Source organism: Ranitomeya imitator, chromosome 8, assembly GCF_032444005.1.
Source record: "Ranitomeya imitator isolate aRanImi1 chromosome 8, aRanImi1.pri, whole genome shotgun sequence".
NCBI classification, from domain to species: Eukaryota; Metazoa; Chordata; class Amphibia; order Anura; family Dendrobatidae; genus Ranitomeya; species Ranitomeya imitator.
Genome location: NC_091289.1, coordinates 144662293 through 144688720, shown reverse-complemented (window position 1 = coordinate 144688720; position 26428 = coordinate 144662293). Strand labels below are relative to the sequence as shown.

Genomic DNA, 26428 nt, shown 5'->3' with positions numbered 1-26428 from the left:
ACTCACCTGGCGGGATCCAGCGTAGATCCAGCGATCCACTGGCGATGTGTATGGTTTCCGCCATCTTGTGTTCCCAGGATGCATTGCGAAATTACCCAGATCACTTAGTGATCTCGCGAGACCGCTAAGTCTTCTGGGTAATTTCACAATGCATCTCTGGTACCGGAAGCTGGCGGCAGGCGCGAGCGCATTGTCGGAGTACAAAAGGTGAGAATAGCAGGTTTTTTGTTTTTTTATTATTTTTAACATTAGATCTTTTTACTATTGATGCTGGATAGGCAGCATCAATAGTAAAAACTTGGTCACACAGGGTTAATACCGGCGGTAACGGAATGAGTTACCCGCGGCATAACGCGGTCCGTTACCGCTGGCATTAAGCCTGTGTGAGCAGTGACTGGAGGGGAGTATGGAGCGGGCGCCGGGCACTGACTGCGGGGAGTATGGAGCGGGCGCCGGGCACTGACTGCAGGGGAGTAGGGAGGGACTAATCGGACTGTGGCCATCGCTGATTGGTCGCAGCAGCCATGACAGGCAGCTGGCGAGACCAATCACCGACTTGGATTTCCATCACAGACAGAGGCTGCGACCAATGAATATCCGGGACAGACAGACAGACGGAAGTGACCCTTAGACAATTATATAGTAGATTTTCTCCCTGTTGCAGATTATCCAGTAAGCTGACTAAGCAGGAGATACATGATAAATATCATCTGTGGATGTGACAGGTTCACGTTAAAGAGGTTGTGCTGTAAGGGACATTTATCACCTAGACACAATATGAGTGATATATGTATGATCACAAAGTGACTTAATGCTGAGACCCCAAACTTTTTACTATAATATACAGCTCTGGCCAAAATTAAGAGACCACTGCAAAATTTTCAGTTTGTATGATTTTTTCCCTTTATAGCTATATTTTTTATTAAAATGTAAATTGCTCTTTATTTCTATAAACTACTGACAGCATGTCTTTGAATTTCAAAGCAATACATTTTGTATTTTCAGAAAATGAGAGGTGGTCAAAATAACAAAAAAAATGTATTGCTTGCAGATCTCAAATAATGCTAAGAAAACAACTTCATAATCATTTAGAAATAACAATACTAATGTTTTAACTCAGGAAGAGTTCAGAAATCAATATTTTGTGGAATAACCATGATTTTTAATCACAGCTTTCATGCATCTTGGCATGCTTTCCACCAGTCTTTCACACTGCTTTTGGGTGACCTTATGCCACTCCTGGTACAAAAATTTAAGCAGTTCTTCTCTGTCTGATGGCTTGTGACTATCCATCTTCCTCTTGATTACATTCCAGAGGTTTTCAATGGGGTTCAGGTTGGGAGATTGGGCTGGCTATGACAGGGATTTGATTTGGTGGTCCTTCATCCACACCTTGATCAACCTAGCTGTGTGGCATGGCGCATTGTCATGCTGGAAAAAGCAGTCCTCAGAGTTGGGGAACATCGCCTGAGCAGAAGGAATCAACTGTTTTTCCAGGATAACCTTGTATGGGCTTGATTCATATGTCCTTTTCAAAGATTACCCTGCCAAATTCCAGCCTTGCTGAAGCATCCCCAGATCATCAATGATCCTCCACCAAATTTCACAGTGTGTGCAAGACACTGTGCCTTGTACGCCTCTCCAGGTCTCAGTCTAACCATTAGACCACCTGGTGTTGGGCAAAGCTGAAAATTAGACTCATCAAGATTACCTTACTCCAGTCCTCTATGGTCCAATCCTTATGGTCTTTGGCAAACTTCAGACTGGCTCTCCTTTGCTTCTCATTGATGAAAAGCTTTTTTCTAGCTTTAGATAACTGGAATCCTGCCTCTAGGAGCCTGTTACAAACTGATCTTGCCATGCACTTCACCCCACCTGCCATTTGCCATTCCTTTTGTAGGTCACTTGATGTCATCCTGCGGTTGCTGAGTGACATTCGAATAAGATGATGGTCATCCCGGTCAGTGGAGAGTAATTTTTGCCCTCTGCCAGTCTGTAGCTTTGTTGTCCCTAATGTCTGCTGCTTGACCTCGTTGTAATGGACTGCAGTCTTATAAATTTTAAGGATTAAGGCAACACTCACTGTGTCCCTCTGCTAGTAAAGCCAGAATTGAGCCGTTCTTTTCCTCACTCAAGACTTTTCTTTTCAACTCTTTTGGCATGGTTAAAAGTTATTTTTTCATTCCTATTACTTTTGGGATATTACTAGCACTTGTTTTGCCATCCAGCTTGTCCTATTGGAGGAGGATTGTGAACACCACAGCAGTGGTTTTTTTATGTAGAAGCACAAAAACAGAAGAGGCAGCACTCACCAATCCTTCGAGTCGGTATTCTTTATTTGCTAACAAAAACATCTTCACGGCCGGGGGTGCAATAATACAGCTGTCGTCAGACTTGCCGCACTCTGTATTATTGCACCCCCGGCCGTGAAGATGTTTTCGTAAGCAAATAAAGAATACCGACTCGAAGGATTGGTGAGTGCTGCCTCTTCTGTTTTTGTGCTTCTACGTTGGAATTGTTCACTGGCTCTTCAGGCACGAGCACCAGAGATCCGGCTGTTTCACTTCAGACGCAGGTGAGCAGGCGTCGCTATACCCATAAGCAGTGGTGCGGTCTGCTTTTTCTCTACTTAGACTGAGTGTTTTTTTTTATACCTTCCTTCGTTAAGAAAGATTTGGTTCAGGTGATCATCTAATCAGAAGCACATTAAGTAGAATGAGGTGAACTCCGGTCGGAATTCAACTGACACTGGAATGGAATGGCTGTCAGACATGTATAGAAGCTGATTTTATAAAACTGTGCAGTGGTGTCTTAATTTTTGTCAGAGCTGTAGGTCTTGAGCCACTATTCCTCATCAATCGCAGTTGAATGAAGTATTGATTATGCAAGTGTCCATTAACGTTAGCACTTTTGAAAAAAGCCTCGTACGGTAACACATGCTCCAATTTACATTATACAACATAAGAGAAAGGGAAAAACATAACAGCAAAATACCTTTTGATGTTCTTCATATCGCGGTCGTTGAAAATGTAAGGCTTGCCATGTACGTGGTATAAGAATCTTTACCTCTCTGTAAAAGAATCTTCTCTTTGTGGCATTGAAAAGGTAAAGCGAGGCCTCAGAAATCAGATCCTCAAAACAGAAGAAATCATGAACAAATGTGCACCTCCAAGTGTGAATGCCATTTTATTTTTTGGTGGAAAATTCTAATTAAGGTCATAGTATATCTAAGAGCTCGTGCAGATGACCGTATTATTGGTTTGTGTGCAATCTGAAAAATCATTGTTCTATGGGATCATGCAAAAGTCTGATTTTTTTTTCCCTCAGAAAGAGCCAGTTCGGGGGGAAGAAAAAATCGCTGCATGCCTGAGTTTGATCCAATATTGAAATAGCACTCGGCCAAGAAAGTCAGTGAGTCCATGGAAAAGATTAGACTGCACTCGGATAACATCTGAGTGCATTCTGATTTTCACAGACTGATCGAATGGAGAATTTTTTTTCTCCTCTTGTTAGAGAATCAGATCACACTGTGATCAAACGCTCAGCAGGGTCTGATCAGAGTGTGATTTGCATAATTGGCCCGAATCTCTTGAATGAGAGAATATACGCTCTTGTGATATTAGCCTAATTGTCAGACTCAGAACTAAAAATCTAAGTATCTTCAAAGTTGGAGGTAGAACACAAAAATATTTGTATGAACCGATCATCTGATTCATGCTGCCTGAACCATGGCAGTATCAGTCAGAGCTCAGCTGTGTCATTGCATCCTTCAATATTTTACTCTGAAACTATGCTTCTCTCTGTTCCACAAAAACATACACTGCTCAAAAAAATAAAGGGAACACTTAAACAATAGAATATAACTCCAAGTAAATCAAACTTCTGTGAAAACAAACTGTCCACTTTAGGAAGCAACACTGATTGACAATCAATTTCGCATGCTGTTGTGCAAATGGAATAGATAACAGATGGAAATTATTGGCAATTATCAAGACACACTCAATAAAGGAGTGGTTCTGCAGGTGGGGACCACAGACCACATCTCAGTACCAATGATTTCTGGCTGATGTTTTGGTCACTTTTGAATGTTGGTTGTGCTTTCACACTCATGGTAGCATGAAATGGACTCTACAACCCACACAAGTGGCTCAGGTAGTGCAGCTCATCCAGGATGGCATATCAATGAGAGCTGTGGCAAGAAGGTTTGCTGTGTCTGTCAGCGTAGTGTCCAGAGACTGGAGGAGCTACCAGGAGACAGGCCAGTAGACCAGGAGACATGGAGCTGGCCGTAGGAGGGCAGCAACCCAGCAGCAGGACCACTACCTCAGCCTTTGTGCAAGAAGGAACAGGAGAAGCACTGCTAGAGCCCTGCAAAATGAAATCCATCAGGCCGCAAATGTGCAGGTGTCTGCACAAACGGTTAGAAAACGACTCCATGAGGATGGTCTGAGTGCCCGCCGTCCACAGATGGGGGTTGTGCTCACAGCCCAACACCATGCAGGACGCTTGGCATTTGCCACAGAACACCAGGATTGGCAAATTCGCCACTGGTGTCCTGTGCTCTTCACAGATGAAAGCAGGTTCGCACTGAGCACGTGACAGACGTGACAGAGTCTGGAGACGCCGTGGAGAGCGATCTGGTGCCTGCAACATCCTTCAGCATGACCGGTTTGGCAGTGGGTCAGTAATGGTGTGGGGTGGCATTTCTTTGAATAAGATTCAAGATATTTAAGCTCAGCACTTTGGCCCCCGAGGGACTGAATCTTATGATAGAAAAAGTGACCAGATAAACATTATTTTATTTCTTCCATTTATTTATTTTCCTTTATTATTCTTATTTTTTTACTATTTATTTATTCATTTTTATTATTTTTTATATTGCTTTGTTTATTTAGGATTCCATTGCATTTACCTTACAGGTTTCCAAATGTGTTCAATACAAGTTCATGGCCATATTTTGTGACAGGCTGTGTTATATGTGACTGTTGTTTTAAATAATTTGCATATGTAATTTGAATAGTGTTGTGATTGGTTGTTTTGTATTTATATACTGCCTCCTTATTGTTACCAATAAATGTCCACCTGATGAAGACGGTACTTCCGTTGAAACGCGCTGTGGCTTAACTCTGGTGTCAGAGTTTCCTTTCGGCGCTCCTTCGACCGAGTTTCACCCTTTTCAACTTTTGATCAGGGTCATTTGGATGCTTTTGGTTGTCATTATGATTTAAAAAGAGAAAACTTGGTAGTTTGACAATAAATGGCTTCACCCAACCACTAACCATGAGTGGAGAAAAAGTTTTGGTGTTATCATTCATGTTCTCTAAAACAAAATGCCAAGAAAGCAAAAATTCTGCCGGGGTATGTAAACTTTTGAGCACAACTGTATACTATACATGGTGAATATACATATTACACAAAAATATACACATACATTAAACATGTAGTACATATTTCACACATATACATAAACACACCCAATATAGTTTACACACGTGGTATTGTTGGTACCCTCATTTAATGACAGAAAAACCCAAAATGGTCACAGAAATAGCCTGAATCTGACAAAACTAATAATAAATAAAAGATCTATGAAAATGAACAAATGAAAGTCAGACATTGCTTTTCAACCATGCTTCCACAGAATGTTTAAAAAAAATAAAACTCATGAACAGGCCTGGACAGAAATGATGATACCCCTGAAAATAATGTAACAAAAGGGACATGTTAAATCTCGGTGTGTCCACTAACTAGCATCACAGGTGTCCACAATCTTGCAGTTCAAAAGGGGTTGTATATAATCCTAAGGGATCTCAGAGTGGTATACACATCCTTTAAGGGCAATTGGAGTTTTTGCAGTGCTTTACATTTGTAGCAAATTGATTTGACACAAAATGATATTTTTCCCAAAATTTGGTTCAATTCGAAAGTTGAATTTCAAAAGTTTCACTCAAAGGTTCAAAGTTTCAGAAATGTACATTCTGCATCTACTGGATCAGGTTGACATCTTAAGTGCAATGACTGGATAATGACAGAATCTTCTGCTCCTTACCTTAATTGCTGTGATAATTTGTGGATTTTCTTGTACTTGTGAGTGAATAGCAATAATCACATTCTCATAGCCATGGTCTCGGAGCTGCACACTTGATACTACCTGTAACGTCCAGTGCATTGATACTACGCTCAGGAGACAGACAGCAGCTTGCATGATCCCTGAACATCTTCCTACTATTCTGCTTTGAAAGTTAATTTTCTCTCTGCATTACGTAAATCAGGGTGTGGCAGTGTAAGAAACCGGTTTGGGGCTTGGTTATTTTTTTTTTTTGGGAAGGTATATTCCACCGGTTTCCTGAAGTTCCTTTCTTCACTTGTAAGATACGTGCGGTGATGCAGAAGATTTATTGTTTCCTAGATTTCCTATAAATTTATTAAAAATCAAAACTGAGAAGTTGATTTTATAAAAAAAGAAAAAAACCCTACAGGTATGTTCATGTATTTTTGCAAGATTTTGGTATAAACAAAGGCCAGAAAGGGTATTAATTTTTGGTGGGCAATTGTCATGGGAAAACAAGCATGGTTTAATAGAAATGAGCACGGTCTATAATTGAGAGAATATCAAAAATAAAATCCAGAAAATCACATTGTATAAATTATATAAAAATGTATTTTCATTTTGCAGTGAGAAATAAGTATTTGATTCCTCTGGTAAACAAGACTCAATACTTGGTGGTAAAACCCTTGTTGGCAAGCACAGAAGTCAGACGTTTTTTTTAGTTGATGATGAGGTTTGCGCACATGTCAGGAGGAATTTTGGTCCACTCCTCTTTGCAGATCATCTCTAAATCATTAAGATTTTGAGTCTGTCGCTTGACAACTCGGAGCTTCAACTCCCTCCATAAGATTTATATGGGATTAAGGTCTGGAGACTGGCTAGGCCACTCAATGACCTTAATGTGCCTTTTGAGCCACTCCTTTGTTGCCTTGGCTGTATGATTTGGGTCATTGTCTTGCTGCAAGACCCAGCTATGACCCATTTTTAATGTCCTGAAGAAAGGAAGGAGGTTGTCACTCAGGATTTTACGGTACACGGCTCCATCCATACTCCCATTGATGCGGTGAAGTAGTCCTGTGCTTTTAGCAGAGAAACACCCACAAAACATAATGTTTCTACCTCCATTCTTGACAGTGTCTTTTGGGTCATAGGCAGGATTTCTCTTCCTCCAAACATAGCGAGTTGAGTTAATGCCAAAGACCTCAAATTTTTATCTCATTTGACCACAGAACCTTCTCTCAATCACTCGCAGAATCATCCAGATGAGTTACAAAACACTTTATTAAAAAAAAGGTGCAAATTAACTGTAATTGTCACCTTTTGTGCACAGGCTCTCCAAATTTTACTATTCAGCCCCTTTATTTTTGAAGCAGAGACAGTAGCAGGTCTGAAAAATGAGATGGATAGTTTTCTGGGTAGCAATTAGGTAAAAGGTGGTGTATGGAATATTTGGGCAGCCTCATACACTTCGCTGTTACAGCCATAAGCATTTCAGATCCCAATGAGTAATGTCCAGGTCCATGACCGCTGCCAAAATGTATTGTAAACTTAACATGGGGTGATGGGCGAGCGCACAGTTCTGAACAGTCAGAGACCACAATAAGGTCTTCATGCCAGAGATGATTCTGCAGTCTATGGGCACCCATCACTTTTACAGTATCTGCACAAAACAAGTTAGGCTACTTTCACACTGGCGTTTTTTGCCAGACGTCGCAATGCGTCGTTTATGGCAAAAAACACATCCTGAAAAGTTGTTTGCAGGATGCGTTTTTGCCCCATAGATTAACATTAGCGATGCATTGCGACGCTTTGCCACACGTCGCAACCGTCGTGCGACGGTTGCGCCGTGTTGTGGCAGACCGCCGAGAGCAAAAAACGTTACATGTAACGTTTTTTGCTCCTGACGGACCGCTTTTTCCGACCGCGCATGCGCGGCCGGAACTCCGCCCCCACCTCACAATGGGGCAGCGGATGCGCCGGAGAAATGCATCCGCTGCACCCGTTGTGCAGTGCGTCAAACGCTAGCGTCGGAATCTCTGCCCGACGCATTGTGACGGGGAGATTCCAACGCTAGTGTGAAAGTAGCCATAAACTTCCAACTCTGATGTTCATTTACAGGGTCGGGGTGAAAGAAATTTTAAGAATTTGGCATCTTCATCGTATACATAAGAAACAAGGGAGATGGAGAAAAGTATTAGGGAATAAGGCTAACAACATTTACATAATTCAGTTTTTTTTCATTCATGCCGTTGCCAAACATTTGGGAAAGGATGGCTCATTATAGACAGCTCACTGAACTTGAACCCCTGTTCTGCTACATTGAGTTTGTGAGTCACTCTCCATAGTAGGCTATGTGCCCACGTTGCAGAATAGAAGCAGAATTTTCTGCTTCAATTCTGCATACTCTTGGTAAGAAAAACGCGTGCTGATTTAGACGCGGTTTAGACGCGTTTTTACCATGTATTTACTGCATTTCCATGCGTTTAAGCGGATTTTTAATACATGTCTATAAGTGCGGAATTGCCACGATTCTGCAAAAATAATGAACATTCTGCGTTTTTTTCCGCTATGCGTTTCCGCTGTGGAAAAAAAACGCAGCATGGGCACATCAACTGCGGAATGCATACAAAATGAATGGGATGCTGTTTGTAAGCATTTTTTAAGTGTTTCCACAGCAGAAAATCGCAGCAAAACTGCTTAAAAAACGCAACGTGGGCACATGGCCTAAATGGTATTATCGAAGAGTCACGAAGTGGAGACCAAGTACATTTACAGAATAAGGCTATGTGCCCATGTTGCAGAAATGCTGTGGCGGAAATGTCCACAACATTTCCGCAATTCCCTGCCGCGGTTAAAATGCATGCGGAATTTGTATGCGTTTTCCCACAAAACACAAGCGTTTTTAGCTTGCAGAATGCTTGCGCTTTACAAGCGATTTGAAGCATCGCTTGGAAAAGTGATTGACAGGTTGGTCACACTTGTCAAGCATAGTGCTTGACAAGTGTGACCAACTTTTTACTATTGATGCTGCCTATGTAGCATCAATAGTAAAAGATAGAATGTTAAAAATAATTAAAAAAAATAAAAAATATGGTTATTTTCACCTTCCGACCGATCTCCTCAGCGGCTCTCCCGGTACGTTCCGTTCCCAAGGATGCTTTGCACGAAGGACCTTTGTGACATCATGTGACCGCGACGTCATCTCAGGTGATTCGCGCAATGCATCCCTGGGAACGGAAGCCGCCGCGTGCACCGCTGAGAGGCAGGAGGACTCCGGGGGCCATCAGAAGGTAAGTTTATCCCTATTTTTTATTTTCTTTTTTTTTACATGGATATGGATCCCAGGGCCTGAAGGAGAGTCTTCTCTCCTCCAGATCCTGGGTGCCATCCACACATGAAGCGCTCACTTTACGCACGGTGGGCATAACCACATGCGTTAAGTGAGCGTTTCAATGCAATGCTATGGTGGTCAAATCGCCGCAATTCTGCAGAAATAATGAACATGCTGCAGATTTTACCGATATGCGATTTTGCAGCTGGAAAATCCGCAGCATGGGCACAGCAACTGCGGAATCCTATAGGATTGCATGGGAATGCGTTTTTTAAGTGTTTCCGCTGCGGCAAAAATGCGGCGGAAACACAAAAAACGCAAGGTGCGCACACAGCCTTACAACCTCCTCTGGCAATAACATCAGAAAGAAAACCTGTCCGGAGCTTCATGACGCGAGTTTTCATGGCTGAGAACCTGCACGCATGCTTAGAGTATGTGCACACGGCACCCTAAAGACGGCAGTGGAATCGCCGAGTTTTCCAAAGTGAAACCACTAAGGCTAGGTTCACATTTGCTGTTGAGTCCGCAGCGTTTCGTATACAACCGCATGGCAAAACGCATGCAAACACATGATAACGCTGCGCTTTTAATCCGCATCAACTAACGCATGACAGATTAAAAAAAAACGCAACGTTTGCACGCATTCGCGTTGTTTATGTGCATGCGTTTGTTATGAAAACATTTTTTCGAGGAGAATTTCCTTGGCACAAGCCACACCCAATGGGCGTGATTCATGGGATTTCTGTATGTAGACCCTTGTGCAAATGCAAGCGAACGCATGTCCTTGCGTTCCTATAGATTGTAATGCGTTCTTTTGACGCACTCCTTCTGCAAGCGTCCGCATGCGCATGGCGACGGAAATTTGACGCCCAAAAAATTCTAACATGGTGCATCAGCCGTGCACCGGCGCACACCGCGAAAAAACGCAAGCGTAAGCAAACGAGGGCGAACGCATGCACCTGCGTCTACAATGTTAAAGATAGGAAATCAAGACGCATGCGGACGTACGAGTCAGAAACGCTGCGGACACAACCGCAAATGTGAAACCAGCCTAAGGCTAATTTCACACTGGGCGTTTTTGCTATGTTTTTTTAATGCTAATTTTCAGCTGCATTTGACAGCACCAGCTCTCAAATCTCATGCACACAGTTTGTTTTTTGTCAATATTTTGTGCTTTGCTTGTTTTTTGGACATACAGCATGTCACTTCTTTCAGCGTTTTTCATCCATTTTGCTGCAGCTTCTTTCCTGCCAAGCACTCAGGTTTTGCCGCAAAAAGAAAAAGCAGCAAATAGGCCTAGTGTGAACTTAGCCGTAAGGAAAATGTCAGTGGTCATTTTCTTGATGCGTCTTTTCAGTTTTTCTTGCGGCAAAGTGCCTCCTGGCTTTAGGCCATGTGCACATGAGTATTTGGAGAATTTTTTACCTCAGTATTTGTAAGCTAAAATCAGGAGAGGAACAATTAGAGGAAAAGTATAATAACTACAGAAGTGGTGACGTATTTCTATTATACATCACCCACTCCTGATTTTGGCTTACAAATACTGAGGTAAAATAGAGAGGGCGGATCCAAACATAGCTGCCCAATGTTTCTTCTCAACCACTTCAAGGTTGATGGGTCCTAAACCAGGTAAAAGAGTTGACACAAGACAGAACATGTGCACAGAAAGGTCACTTTGACATTGCTGTGCATTATGTTCATTATTTTGCAGGTTCTAGGTGCATTCAGCATGAGAGACATTATGTGCTCATGCCCTAACATCACCAAGCACAATGACTAATTTCAGATTGCGTGGAGTAAAGCACGCAGCCACCGGACTTTAGAGTAGAGGAAACGTGTTCTGTGGAGAGATGAATCACACTTCTCCATCCGACAGACTGATGACCAAGTCTGGACTTGGCAATTGCCAGGGGAATGTTACCTGTCTGACTGCATCGTGCCACCTCTAAAATTAAAACATGTAAAATTGGACTGCTATTGGGCTACTTTAAAGGGGTTGGCCTAGGCCATTACTTCTAGTGAAGTGACAAATTAGAGGGATGGCAGCTTTAGATTGTGCCCAGATACATTAAGAAAGGGGAAGGGTTGGTATGGAAGAATTTGACTGGCCAAACTTAGCTCTGACCTCCATGCCATCGTAAAGCACTAGCGAGAAAGTAGCGCAAATAGTTTTATCCAACGTTAATAAATATTTTTAGTCAGATTGTGCCAACCTGGTCTGTAGTAGTAAGCGCTCTATTGATGTTCAGCTGTTGTGGATCCACGGGTTGTCAAGAACCAACGAATATGCATATGCGAGTTTTGTGGATCTCTCTTGCGCTGCTGATTTATGAAGACATCAATTCAAAGGCATTTTTAAAACCTCAATCCCATCGAACACCATTGGGATGTCCAACATCAATGTCTGGTCCCAAAAATACTCTTCTGGATTAATAGGCAAAAATTCCCACAGTCACCTCCAAAATATTGTAGAAAACCTTTCAAGAAGATTGGAAACCATTATAGCAGCAAAGGGGGAACTAAACCAATATACACTGCTCAAAAAAATAAAGGGAACACAAACAACAGAATATAACTCCAAGTAAATCAAACTGTCCACTTAGGAAGCAACACTGTTTGACAATCAATTTCACATGCCATTGTGCAAATGGAATAGACAACAGATGGAAATTATTGGCAATTATCAAGACACCCTCAATAAAGGAGCGGTTCTGCAGGCGGGGACCACAGACCACATCTCAGTACCAATGCTTTCTAGCTGATGTTTTGGTCACTTTTGAATGTTGGTTGTGCTTTCACACTGGTGGTAGCATGAGACAGACTCTACAACCCACACAAGTGTCTCAGGTAGTGCAGCTCATCCAGGATGGCACATCAATGCGAGCTATGGCAAGGTTTGCTGTGTCTGTCAGCATAGTGTCCAGAGACTGGAGGCGCTACCAGGAGACAGGCCAGTACACCAGGAGACATGAATGGGGCCGTAGGAGGGCAACAATGCAGCAGCAGGACCGCTACCTCCACCTTTGTGCAAGGAGGAACAGGAGCACTGCCAGAGCTCTGCAAAATGACCTCCAGCAGGCCACAAATGTGCATGTGTCTGCACAAACTGTTAGAAACTGACTTCATGAAGCTGGTCTGAGGGCCCGACGTCCACAGATGGGGGTTGTGCTCACAGCCCAACACCGTGCAGGACACTTGGCATTTGCCACAGAACACCAGGATTGGCAAATTCACCCCTGGCGCCCTATACTCTTCACAGATGAAAGCAGGTTCACACTGAGCACGTGTGACAGACGTGACAGAGTCTGGAGAGCAATCTGCTGCCTAAAACATCCTTCAGCATGACCGGTTTGGCAGTGGATCAGTAATGGTGTGGGGTGGCATTTCTTTGGAGGGCCGCACAGCTCTCCATGTGCTCGCCAGAGGTAGCCTGACTGCCATTAGGTACTGAGATGAGATCCTCAGACCCCTTGTGAGACCATATGCTGGTGTGGTTGGCCCTGGATTCCTCCTAATGCAGGACAATGCCAGACCTCATGTGGCTGCAGTGTGTCAGCAGATCCTGCAAGATGAAGGCATTGAACTATGGACTGGTCCCTCGTTCCATAGACCTGAATCCGATTGAATACATCTGGGGCATCATGTCTTGCTCCATCCACCAACGTCACGTTGTACCACAGACTGTCCAGGAGTTGGCGGATGCTTTAGTCAAAGTCTGGGAGGGGATCCCTCAGGAGACCATCCGCCGCCTCATCAGAAGCATGCCCAGGCGTTGTACAGTAGGGAGGTCATACAGGCACGTGGAGGCCACACACATTACTGAGCATCATTTCCTTGTCATGAGGCATTTCCACTGAAGTTGGATCAGCCTGTAATTTGATTTTCCACTTTGATTTTGAGTGTCATTCCAAATCCAGACCTCCATGGGTATTCATTTTGATTTACATTGATAATTATTAAGTTTTATTGTTCTAAACACATTTCACTAAGAAATTAATACAAATTTGCAACTGGAATATTTCATTCAGAGATATCTAGGATGTGGTATTTTAGTGTTATTTTTATATATTTATTTTTTTGACCAGTGTACTACTGGGATGACATCAAAGTTCTTGTAGGTATAATATGAAGCCCTAACGTGGTGTATAATACAGTGGCATGCAAAAGTTTGAACACCCCTGGTCAAAGTTAGTGCTATTGTGAACAGTTAAGCAAGATGAAGATGAAATGATTTCTAAAAGGCCTAAAACTAAAGATCACCTTTCCTTTGTATTTAAGGCACAAAAAAAATTGTAATTTTTTACATATCAAACATTACAAAAAAGAAAATGGGCAGATGAAAAAGTTTGGGCACCCTTGGAGATTGGTGTGCTTAGATAACTTTGACCAGAGCTTCAGACCTTAATTAGTCTGTTAGTGAACACGCCATAACGATCATCGTTAGGAAAAGCCAGGTGATGTAAATATCCCAGTTTTATAAAAAAAAACAGCGTCCTCTAACCTTCTGCCAAAAAACAGCAGCCATGGGTTCTTCTAATCAGCTGCCTAGTAGTGTTGAGCGATACCTTCCGATATCGGAAAGTATCGGTATCGGTTGGGATCGGCCGATATTCAAAAAATATCGGATATCGCCGATACCGATACCCGATCCCAATGCAAGTCAATGGGACCAAAATATCGGAATTAAAATAAACCCTTTCTTTCCTTGTAGGTTCATTCTACATCAAGGAAAACAACTAAGAATAATGTAGGATGTATTGTGGGAGGTGGCGGAGACATTAAAGGCAATGAGGTTTAGCCCAATCAAATAGAATAGCATGTTTTTTTTTTTTTAAGACGTTCGGAGTGAAAAAGATATTGAGTATGTACATTTTTTTTAATTTTGTCAGATATTGATGTTTCACTATTCCACGCCCTTCCCCTTCTTTTTTTTTTTTTACTTTTCCCACACTTTCATCTTCATCATCATCAGCATCTTTGACATCAACTTCTTCTTCACCTTATTCATCTTCTTCTTCATCTTCTACCTATTTTTTTTTTTTATTACATTCTTCATATTCATTTTATTCAACTATTATTATTCTTCCTATTCTACATATTCTTTTTATTCCACTGTTATTATTCTTCCTATTCTACTTCTTCATCATATTCTCATTTGTGACAGGCATTCCCGTAGTTGTTATCTATAAAAGTTGGAAGATTACACCTTCCGTTCTGCCAGTCACAAAAGTTACATTTGTCCGCGTTCAGTTTGGCCTGCAGCATCAGGCTTTATCCAGGGGCACCACGAGGAGGAACGGACTCACCCCCATACACTGCTTAGTCTTCTTCTGCATATAATTTAGATAATATCTTTTGCTCTGATATTAAGTCTTATGCTTAATGTTCTTCTGCTCTTTGTTCTGCAGCCTCTTGTTCTTCTGCTTCTCGGTCTTCCATGTCGTCGTCTCCAGGGTCGTCGTCTCCAGTGTCGTCATCTCCGCCGTCGTCGTCTCAGCCGTCGTCGTCTCCGCCGTCGTCATCGGGGTGGTCTTCCGGGTCGTCGTCATCGGGGTGGTCTTCCGGGTCGTCGTCATCGGGGTGGTCTTCCGGGTCGTCGACTTTAGGGTCTTAAACTTGGAAATGTAGCAGAAGGTACAAGAAGGCTGAGAAAATGCCAAGAACCAGCTGATGGAACTGGAACTCGGATGGCTACCTGAAGGTTCAAGAGCCTATGGAACTACCGAGGACCAGCTGAAGTTACTGGAACCCGGTTACTAAGCAGGAGGTACCCGTGCTAAAAAGCACTACCAAGGACCGCCTGGCGTTGGCGGAACTCGGATACCCAGAAGGAGGCACCTAAGCCAAAGGCTCTGCCCGGAACCAGCTGACGTTACTGGAACCAGGATGGGGAGCAGAAGGTACAAGAGCAAAAGACACTGCCGAGAACCAGCTGACGGTACTGGAACCCGGATGGGTAGCCGAAGGTCCAAGAGCCAATGGAACTACCGAGGACCAGCTGACGTTACTGGAACCCGGTTACTAAGCAGGAGGTACCCATGCCTGAAAGCACTACCAAGGACCACCTGACGTTGGTGGAACTTGGATACCCAGAAGGAGGCACCTAAGCCAAAGGCTCTGCCCGGAACCAGCTGACGGTACTGGAACCAGGATGGGGAGCAGAAGGTACAAGAGCAAAAGACACTGCCGAGAACCAGCTGACGGTGCTGGAACCAGGTGGTGGACCCGAAGGCCCACAGGAGAGGAGAGAACAGCTAGGCCGCGAGGCAGCCGCAGTTACCGAACCCCAACAGTCCTACAGGGGGAGCTGGGCCTACTGGCACTACAGAACCAGCCTTGACTACCAGTTCACGCAGCCCACATAGGAAGCTCCTAAACTGGAGGCACCCTGGAGTTGGCTAACCCGACTGCAACACGACGGGGCAAACATAGGCGTCTCAGCGAGTTTGACACACCCCGGAAACAGCTGACGGTGCTGAAACCAGGTTTGGCACGAGGGAGTACCTGTGACAAAAACACTGCCGAGAACCAGCTGGCGGTGCTGGAACCCAGATGCGTTGCCCCAGTGTGCAAGAGCCAATGGCACGACCGAGGACCAGCTGACGGTGCTGGAACACGGTTACTAAGCTGTAGGTGCCCGCGCTTAAAAGCACTACCAAGGACCGCCTGACGTTGGCGGAACTCGGATACCCAGGAGGAGGCACCTAAGCCAAAGGCTCGGCCCGGAACCAGCTGACGGTGCTGGAACCAGGTGGTGGACCCCAAGGCCCACAGGAGAGGAGAGAACAGCTAGGCCGCGAGGCAGCCGCAGTTACCGAACCCCAACAGTCCTACAGGGGGAGCTGGGCCTACTGGCACTACAGAACCAGCCTTGACTACCAGTTCACGCAGCCCACATAGGAAGCTCCTAAACTGGAGGCACCCTGGAGTTGGCTAACCCGACTGCAACACGACGGGGCAAACATAGGCGTCTCAGCGAGTTTGACACACCCCGGAAACAGCTGACGGTGCTGAAACCAGGTTTGGCACGAGGGAGTACCTGTGACAAAAACACTGCCGAGAACCAGCTGGCGGTGCTGGAACCCAGATGCGTTGCCCCAGTGTGCAAGAGCCAATGGCACGACCGAGGACCAGCTGACGGTGCTGGAACACGGTTACTAAGCTGTAGGTGCCCGCGCTTAAAAGCACTACCAAGGACCGCCTGACGTTGGCGGAACTCGGATACCCAGGAGGAGGCACCTAAGCCAAAGGCTCGGCCCGGAACCAGCTGACGGTGCTGGAACCAGGTGGTGGACCCCAAGGCCCACAGGAGAGGAGAGAACAGCTAGGCCGCGAGGCAGCCGCAGTTACCGAACCCCAACAGTCCTACAGGGGGAGCTGGGCCTACTGGCACTACAGAACCAGCCTTGACTACCAGTTCACGCAGCCCACATAGGAAGCTCCTAAACTGGAGGCACCCTGGAGTTGGCTAACCCGACCGCACCACGACGGGGCAAGCATAGGCGTCTCAGTGAGCTTGACACAACCCGGAAACAGCTGACGGTGCTGAAACCAGGCTTGGCACGAGGGAGTACCTGTGACAAGAACACTGCCGAGAACCAGCTGGCGGTGCTGGAACCCAGATGCGTTGCCCCAGTGTGCAAGAGCCAATGGCACGACCGAGGACCAGCTGGCGGTGCTGGAACACGGTTACTAAGCTGTAGGTGCCCGCGCTTAAAAGCACTACCAAGGACCGCCTGACGTTGGCGGAACTCGGATACCCAGGAGGAGGCAACTAAGCCAAAGGCTCGGCCTGGAACCAGCTGACGGTGCTGGAACCAGGTGGTGGACCCCAAGGCCCACAGGAGAGGAGAGAACAGCTAGGCCGCGAGGCAGCCGCAGTTACCGAACCCCAACAGTCCTACAGGGGGAGCTGGGCCTACTGGCACTACAGATCCAGCCTTGACTACCAGTTCACGCAGCCCACATAGGAAGCTCCTAAACTGGAGGCACCCTGGAGTTGGCTAACCCGACCGCACCACGACGGGGCAAGCATAGGCGTCTCAGTGAGCTTGACACAACCCGGAAACAGCTGACGGTGCTGAAACCAGGCTTGGCACGAGGGAGTACCTGTGACAAGAACACTGCCGAGAACCAGCTGGCGGTGCTGGAACCCAGATGCGTTGCCCCAGTGTGCAAGAGCCAATGGCACGACCGAGGACCAGCTGGCGGTGCTGGAACACGGTTACTAAGCTGTAGGTGCCCGCGCTTAAAAGCACTACCAAGGACCGCCTGACGTTGGCGGAACTCGGATACCCAGGAGGAGGCACCTAAGCCAAAGGCTCGGCCTGGAACCAGCTGACGGTGCTGGAACCAGGTGGTGGACCCCAAGGCCCACAGGAGAGGAGAGAACAGCTAGGCCGCGAGGCAGCCGCAGTTACCGAACCCCAACAGTCCTACAGGGGGAGCTGGGCCTACTGGCACTACAGAACCAGCCTTGACTACCAGTTCACGCAGCCCACATAGGAAGCTCCTAAACTGGAGGCACCCTGGAGTTGGCTAACCCGACTGCAACACGACGGGGCAAACATAGGCGTCTCAGCGAGTTTGACACACCCCGGAAACAGCTGACGGTGCTGAAACCAGGTTTGGCACGAGGGAGTACCTGTGACAAAAACACTGCCGAGAACCAGCTGGCGGTGCTGGAACCCAGATGCGTTGCCTATTAAAGATTGTCTTCCTAGAGCCCCAACTAGCGGTGTTGGAGCTAAGGGTAAGCAGGGGGAGCAGAGTGTAGGCCGAAGCCTGCACTGGAGGCAGCTTTGTGTCTGCGTTGCGTTTGCAGGACACTTTGCCGGCTACACAGTGGGGGAACAGCTGGCGTTGCTGAACCCCACTAACACAATGGCGTGTGTTTTTCTCTGTGCAGCTAGCACTTGCGGTCAAAAACTAGCGATGTTAGAGCCCGTGTTGAAGCAGGAGGAGGAGGAGAGGAGCAGAGTGTAGGCCGAAGCCTATTTGAACCAATTTCAAAGGAAACCTTTAACCCCCCCTCAGGTGTTACAAAGTACAAGAGACACACCTTGTGCAGTATTAATGCTGCACAAGTGAAAGGTTGCTCTATTAATTTGTCTACTTGCACACGCTGAATGAAAGACGTACACAATTTAGCCCATTCTACAGTCAAACTGTAGTGGATGCGTGACTTGGCTTTTTAAGGAGACGCAGCACAGGTGTCCCAAATAACGCCTTGGTGCTTGGCGCAGCTTCCTGAGCGTTGTTATTTGCTGTACAGGAGTCTGCGCTCTTGTGTTATCCCTTGGCAATGCCCTGTTAGAGCTGCCCGTCTTATGACCTCATTTCATGTTGGCCGGTGCGGTTAACGATGGCCATAAATCCCAGACCCACAGTGCCTTTTCATAAAGTCACACTGCGGTGCTGTGATTCGTGGCCTTGAGCAGTAAATATTTTGGCCGCTCACACACGTCCTTACACCTGCTTCAGACTGGGCGGCCTCTGCTGATCCCTTCTCGCATGCCACGGCCATGAGGCTGCACAGTCTGAAGAAGGCGGAAGGAGATGAGTTAAGACAGGTGAAGATATGCACTGCTCGTGCCCATCAATCACACCCTCGCAGTCAAAATATATGAGACAACGGGGGGCGTTGTGTCGGGCAGGGGGGAAGCACAGGCACAGCCAGCCAACCAATGATGTCAGGAGACAGGCAGCGCTAACAATGGGGGTGCTGCGTGTCATTAAAAAGGAAAGTCACACCTCAGGGACATTGTAATGGTCTGTAATGAGACACATTTTGTACTTGTTGAGTTCCACGTGTGCAAGGAGAAAAAGTCAGCCACCTTGTACAAATGCAGCAGTACTGCTGTACAAGGTGGCTGTTATACATAGAAACACCTGGGGGGTGGGGGGCAGGCTCCCTTCAATTTCAGTTCATGTGCCTGCGTGGCGTTTGCAGGACACGTTGCCAGCTACACAGCAGGGGAACAGCTGGCGGTGCTGAACCCCACTAACACATTGGCTGGTGTTTTTCTCTGTGCAGCTAGCATGTCCGGGCAGAAACTGGCGTTGTTTGAGCCCAGGGTCAGCAGGAGGAGGAGAGGAGCAAAGTGTAGGCCGAAGCCTGCACTGGTGGCAGCTTTTGGTCAGTTGTGCCAGCGTGGCTTGTGCTGGACACGATGCCGACTACACAGCAGGGGAACAGCTGGCGGTGCTGAACCCCACTAACACATTGACTGGTGTTTTTCTCTGTGCAGCTAGCATGTCCGGGCAGAAACTCGCGGTGTTTGAGCCCGGGGTCAGCAGGAGGAGGAGAGGAGCAGAGTGTAGGCCGAAGCCTGCACTGGTGGCAGCTTTTGGTCGGTTGTGCCAGCGTGGCTTGTGCTGGACACGATGCCAACTACACAGCAGGGGAACAGCTGGCGGTGCTGAACCCCACGAACACATTGACTGGTGTTTTTCTCTGTGCAGCTAGCAGTTCCGGGCAGAAACTAGCGGTGTTTGAGCCCAGGGTCAGCAGGAGAGGAGCAGAGTGTAGGCCGAAGCCTAGTTGAACCAATTTCAAAGGTTACCTTTAACCCCCCTCAGGTGTTGCAAGGTACAAGAGCCACACCTTGTGCAGCATTAATGCTGCACAAGTAAAAGGTTGCTCTATTTGTTTTGCTCCTTGCACACGCTGACTAAAACAAGTACACTATTTAGCCCATTATACTGTCAAACAGTTGTGGAGGCGTGACTTGTCTTTTTAAGGAGACGCAGCACAGGTGTCAAAATTTGCACCTAGGTACTGGGCGCAGATTCCTGAGCGTTGTTATTTGCTGTACAGGAGTCTGCGCTATTGTGATCCCTTGGCCATGCGCTGTGAGCGCTTCCTGTCTTCTGACCTCATTTCATTTCGGCCGTTGCGGTTAGCGATGGACACGAATCCCAGACCCACAGTGTGTTTTCAAAAAATCACACTGCGTGGCTGGGATTTGTGGCCTTGTGCAGTAAATAGGTTTGCGGCTTACACATGTCCTTACACCTGCTCCAGACTGGGCGGCCTCAGCTGATCCCTTATCGCCTACCACGGCCAGGAGGCCGCACAGTCTGAAGAAGGCGGAAGGAGATGAGTTAAGACAGGCGAACATATGCACTGCTCGTGCCCATAAACCACACCCTCGCTGACAAAATAAATATGACGAGGGGCGTTGTTTCTAGCAGGGCGGATGCACAGGCGCAGCCAGCTAACCATGATGACAAAAGACGGGAAACGCTACCAAGGGGGGTGCTGCGTATCATTAGAAAGGAAAGTCACACCTCAGGGACAGTGGAATGGTCTCAATGAGACACATTTTGTACGTGTTGAGTTCCACGTGGGCAAGGCGAAAAAGTCAGCCACCTTGTACAAATGCAGCAGTACTGCTGTACTAGGTGGCTGTTATACATAGAAACACCTGGGGGGGTGGGGCCAGGTTCCCTTTAATTTCAGTTCATGTGCCTGCGTGGCGTTTGCAGGTCACGTTGCCGGCTACACAGCAGGGGAACAGCTGGCGTTGCTGAACCCCACTAACACATTGGCTGGTGTTTTTCTCTGTGCAGCTAGCACTTCCGGGCAAAAACTAGCGGTGTTTGAGCCCAGGGTCAGCAGGAGGAGGAGAGGAGCAGAGTGTAGGCCGAAGCCTGCACTGGTGGCAGCTTTTGTTCTGTTGTGGCAGCGTGGCTTGTGCTGGACACGTTGCCGACTACACAGCAGGGGAACAGCTGGCGGTGCTGAACCCCACTGACACATCACCTAGTGTTTTTTCTGTGTAGACAACACTTCCAGGTGGCAACTGACAGTGTTGAAACCCAGGGAATCAAAGAGGAGCAGAGTGTAGGCCGAAGCCTGCAGTGGAGCAAGTTGAAAGGGAACTTTTAACCCCCCCCCCCCCCCAGGCATTTGTTGCTGAAAGAGCCATCTTGTACAGCAGTAATACTGCACATGGAAAATGGTGGCTCCGAAAATTATGCTCCTTGCAAACGCTGAAGTACACACTCATATAATGTGTCCCCTCACACCGTCAAACCATCCCGGAAGTGGGACTTTCCTTTGTAATGTGACACAGCACAGCCGTCATTCCAACCCCCTTGGTGCCGGGCGCCACCTCCTCAACGTTGTTTGGTTCTGTCACGGAGCCCGCGCTGTAATGTTATCCCTTGGCCATGCACAGTTAGCGGTGCCCGTCTTCTGACATCATGTAGGTGTCAGGCTGGCAGTGCCTGTGCGTCCAAGCTGCCCGAGATCCAACCTTGCAGTGTCATCTAATGTAGTCCCACTGCGGGCCAGGGATCCATGGGCGTGCGCAGTGCATATCATCGCCTCTCACTCACCTCCTTCCTGCTTCTTCAGACTGTGCGGCGTCACGGCCGTGGCATGCTATTAGGGATCAGCTGACGCCGCCTAGTCTGAAGAAGCGCGAAGAAGGGGAGTGAGAGGCTAGTATATGCACTGCGCATGGCCATGGATACCAGGCCCACTGTGGGATCACATTAGACGACACTGCGAGGTGTGATTTCGGGCAGCGTGGACGCACAGGCGCAGCCAGGACGACAACAAATGATGTCAGAGGACGGGCAGCGCAAACTGTGCATGGCCAAGGGATAACATAACAGCGCAGGGTCCATGACGGAATCAAACAACGCTAAGGAGGCAGCGCACGGTGCCAAGGGGGTAGCAATGACGGCTGTGCTGCGTCACATTACAAAGGAAAGTCCCACCTCCGGGACGGTTGGACGGTGTGAGGGGACACATTACATGAGTGCGTAGTTCAGCGTTTGCAAGGAGCATAATTTCAAGAGCGACCTTTCCCTTGTGCAGTATTAGTGCTGCACATGGTGGCTCTTTCAGTAACAAACGCCTAGGGGGGGGGGGGGGGGGACAGGTCCCCTTACATTTTAGTTGTGCCAGCGTGGCGGTCGCATGACACGTTGCCGGATACACAGCTGGGGATCAGCTGACGTTACTGAACCCCAATAACAGAGGAGCGACTGTTGACTGTGCACACAGCACTTCCAGGCACCAACTGGCGGTGTTAGAGCCCAGGGACAGCAGGAGGAGCAGATTGGAGGTATTGCCGCACACACAGCTGGGGATCAGCTGACGTTACTGAACCCCAATAACAGAGGAGCGACTGTTGACTGTGCACACAGCACTTCCAGGCACCAACTGGCGGTGTTAGAGCCCAGGGACAGCAGGAGGAGCAGATTGGAGGTATTGCCGCACACACAGCTGGGGATCAGCTGACGTTACTGAACCCCAATAACAGAGGAGCGACTGTTGACTGTGCACACAGCACTTCCAGGCACCAACTGGCGGTGTTAGAGCCCAGGGACAGCAGGAGGAGCAGAGGAACAGAGTGTAGGCCGAAGCCTGATTGGAGCAAGTTGAAAGGAAACCTTTAACCCCCCCCCCCCCCCCAAGACGTTTGTAGCTGAAAGAGCCATCTTGTGCAGCACTAAGGATGCAAAAGGAAAAGGTTGCTCTTTTAATTATGCTCCTTGCAAACACCGAAGTAAACACTAAAAATGTGTCCCTTTATACCGTTAAACCGTTCCGGAGGTGCGAATTTCCTTCGTAATGGGACACAGCACAGCTGTCATTCCTATCCCCTTGATGCCGTGCGCTGCCTCCTCAGCGTTGTTTTAAGCTGTCACGGAGCCTGCGCTGTTCTGTTAGCCCTTGGCCATGCCCAATTAGTGCTGCCTGTCTTCTGACATAATTTGGTGTCAGGCTGTCAGTGCCTGTGCGTCCACGCTGCTCCAGATCCCACCTCGCAGTCTCGTCTAACGTAATCCCACTGCGGGCCTTGGAACCATGGGCATGCACAGTGCATAACCTCGACTCTCACTCCCCTCCTTCCCTCTTCTTCAGACTGTGCGGTGTCACGGCCGTGGCATGCTAGGGATCAGCTGACGGCGCACAGTCTAAAGAAGGCGGAGGGAAATGAGCGAGAGCCCGAGGGGAAGATATGCACTGCGCATGCCCATGGATCCCAGGCCCGCAGTGTGACTCAATCAGAAGACACTGCGAGGCGGGATCTCGGGCAGCGCGGCCGCACAGGCGCAGCCAGCCTGACACCAAATTATGTCAGAAGACAGGCAGCGCAAATAGGGCATGCCCAAGGGATAACAGAACAGCGCAGGCTCCGTGACAGCTTAAAACAACGCTAAGGAGGCAGCGCATGGCACCAAGGGGGTAGGAATGACGGCTGTGCTGTGTCACATTACGAAGGAAAGTCCCAGCTCCGGGACGGTATAACGGTATCAGTGAACACATTTTATAAGTGTTAAGTTCTGCGTGTGCAAAGAGCTAAAAAAAAAGAGCTACCTTTTCCTTGTGCAGCATTACTGCTGCACAAGATGGCTCTTTCAGTAACAAACGACGGGGGGGGGGGGGGGGACAGGTTCCCTTACATTTAGGTTGTTGTGCCAGCGTGGCGGTCGCAGGACACATTGCCGGCTACACAGCTGGGGATCAGCTGACGTTACTGAAACCCAATAACACTGGGTCGTATGTTTTTACTGTGCAGCCTGCACTTCTGAGCCGCAACTGGCGGTGTTGGAGCCCAGGAATAGCAGTTCAGGTGGTAGAAAGATGAACACAGCAGGAGACCTGGATGACACCCAATTACTTAATCAGGCAGAGGAGTGGCAAATTCCTGCGAGATCCAGGCCTGGTTCATTTTCAGGAAAGTAAGCCGGTCAACGTTATCGGAGGATAGTCGCATGCGACGGTCTGTTAGTACACCACCTGCGGCACTAAAGACACGTTCCGATAAGACACTAGCCGCAGGGCAAGCCAGCACCTCCAATGCATACTGGCTTAGCTCTGGCCATGTATCCAGCTTAGAGACCCAAAACTTGAACGGGGAAGAGCCGTCTGGGAGTACAGTAAGAGGGCAAGCCATGTAGTCTGTCACCATCTGACGGAACCGTTGCCTCCTGCTGACTGGAGCCGCCGGTGATGGTGTAGACATTTGGGGCGGGCACACAAAAGTGTGCCAGAGTTGTGCCATACTGGGCTTGCCTTGGGCAGAGGCACTGCTTCTGCTCCCTCTTTGGGCAGAGCCTCCCCCACTGCCTCGACGCACTGAGCTGCTTTGTAAAGCACTAGCAGCACTCCTCTCAGTTGGACAGGAGAAGATGATGGAATTCACCAGTGTGTCGTGGTACTCCCGCAATTTACGCTCCCGGGTCAACGCAGGGATGAGGTTTTGGACGTTGTCCCGGTAGCGAGGATCGAGGAGGGTGAACACCCAATAATCAGGCATGTTGAGAATGTGGTCGATGCGGCGGTCGTTTCTCAGGCACTGCAGCATGAAATCCACCATGTGCTGCAGAGTGCCAACTGGCCCAGAAACGCTGTCCCCTGCTTGAGACATGATCTCTGCCCGCTCGTCATCACCCCACCCTCGCTGTACACACTGACCACTGGACAATTGTGTCGCTCCCTCCTCTGGACGGAGCTCTTCCTCCTCCATTGACTCCTCCTCATCCTCCTCACAAATTGGCCCCTGCGTACCCCTTTGTGAGGAACCACGTGGCGCTGACTCTCCAGAAGCTGATGGAAAAGGTGACTCCTCATCCTCCACCTCTTCCACCACATCATCCCTTAACCCTTGCAAAGTTTGCTGAAGCAGGCAGATAAGGGGGACAGTCATGCTGACTAGTGCATCATCTGCACTTGCCATCCGCGTGGAATAATCAAAAGGACGCAAAACCTGGCAGACGTCCTTCATAGTGGCCCACTCTGTGGTTGTGAAGTCTGATCGGCGCTGACTGCGACTTCTTTGCGCCTGATGCAGCTGGTACTCCATAACTGCTTGCTGCTGCTCACACAACCGCTCCAACATATGTAACGTGGAATTCCACCGGGTAGGTAGGTCACATATGATGCGGTGTTCCGGAAGGCGGAATCGGCGCTGCAGAGCAGCAATGCGGGATCTGGCCAAGCTGGAACGCCGCAAGTGAGCACACTCTAGGCGGACCTTGTGCAGCAGGGCATCAAGATCCGGATAGTCCCTCAGAAAACTCTGCACAACCAAATTGAGCACATGTGCCAGACATGGGATGTGAGTGAGGTTGCCAAGGGCCAAAGCTGCCACCAGATTTCGGCCATTGTCACACACTACCATGCCTGGCTGGAGATTCGCTGGCAGTAACCACACATCGCTCTCCTGCTTGATGGCATTCCAGAGCTCCTGCGCTGTGTGGCTTCGATGCCCCAATGAAACTAGTTTCAAGACGGCCTGCTGACGTTTGGCCACGGCTGTGCTCATGTCGGTCATAGGTAAACGTTCACGGGTCCATGTGGAGGTGGACTGTGACGGATCCTGCAGAGAGGAATCAGAGGAACTGGTGTAAGAGGAGGAGTCGATGCGTACAGACTGGATTCCTGCAATCCTTGGAGTGGGCAGGACATGCCCTGCGCCACTCGCACGATCTGTACCTGGCTCAACAACATTAACCCAATGGGCAGTGAGGGAAACATATCGCCCCTGTCCATGCTGACTGGTCCACGCATCGGTGGTGAGGTGGACCTTGCTACTGACGGCGTTCAGTAGCGCATGTTTTATGTTTGCCTCAACATGCCTGTGCAGGGCAGGGACAGCCTGCCTGCTGAAGTAAAAGCGGCTGGGCACCTTGTACTGTGGGACTGCCAATGCCATCAAGTCACGGAAGCTGTCAGTCTCCACCAGCCTGAACGAGAGCATTTCCAGGGACAACAGATTGGCAATGCCTGCATTCAGAGCCTGTGCTCGGGGGTGGTTGGCCGAGAATGCCCGCCTTTTCTCCCATGCCTGGACTACCGATGGCTGTAGAGTAGACTGGGAGTGTGAGGATGACTGGGAAGGTGGTGCTGTGGGTGGAATTACACTAGGTCTCTGGACAACAGTGGAGGAAGAGGCAACACGAGATGAAGAGGTGGTAGCTGCCGCTGTTGGTTGGCCTACGTCTTCACTGTGTTTCTGTAACTCCACCGCGTGCCTGTTCCGCACATGTTTCCACATATTTGTGGTATTGAGGTTGCTGAC

The 26428-nt window shown here is 48.1% G+C and overlaps 1 protein-coding gene across 3 annotated transcripts in view; it reads right to left on the bottom strand.

Annotated features, from left to right (window-relative positions):
• LOC138648035 (calcium-activated chloride channel regulator 3A-1-like) overlaps window positions 1–6245 on the bottom strand; it is a 37484-nt gene extending 31239 nt beyond the window's left edge. The window contains exons 1-2 of one of the 3 annotated variants that reach the window (XM_069737503.1): window positions 6050–6245; window positions 2995–3132 (exon numbers count right to left, since the gene is read on the bottom strand). In XM_069737503.1, the coding sequence (XP_069593604.1) occupies window positions 2995–3132; window positions 6050–6205 (294 nt within the window). In that variant the 5' untranslated portion in view covers window positions 6206–6245. Of the gene's footprint in view, window positions 1–2994; window positions 3133–6049 lie in introns of those variants that run through there. The other 2 variants (XM_069737504.1, XM_069737505.1) reach the window with 2 other exon arrangements.
• Window positions 6246–26428: the final 20183 nt, after the last annotated feature.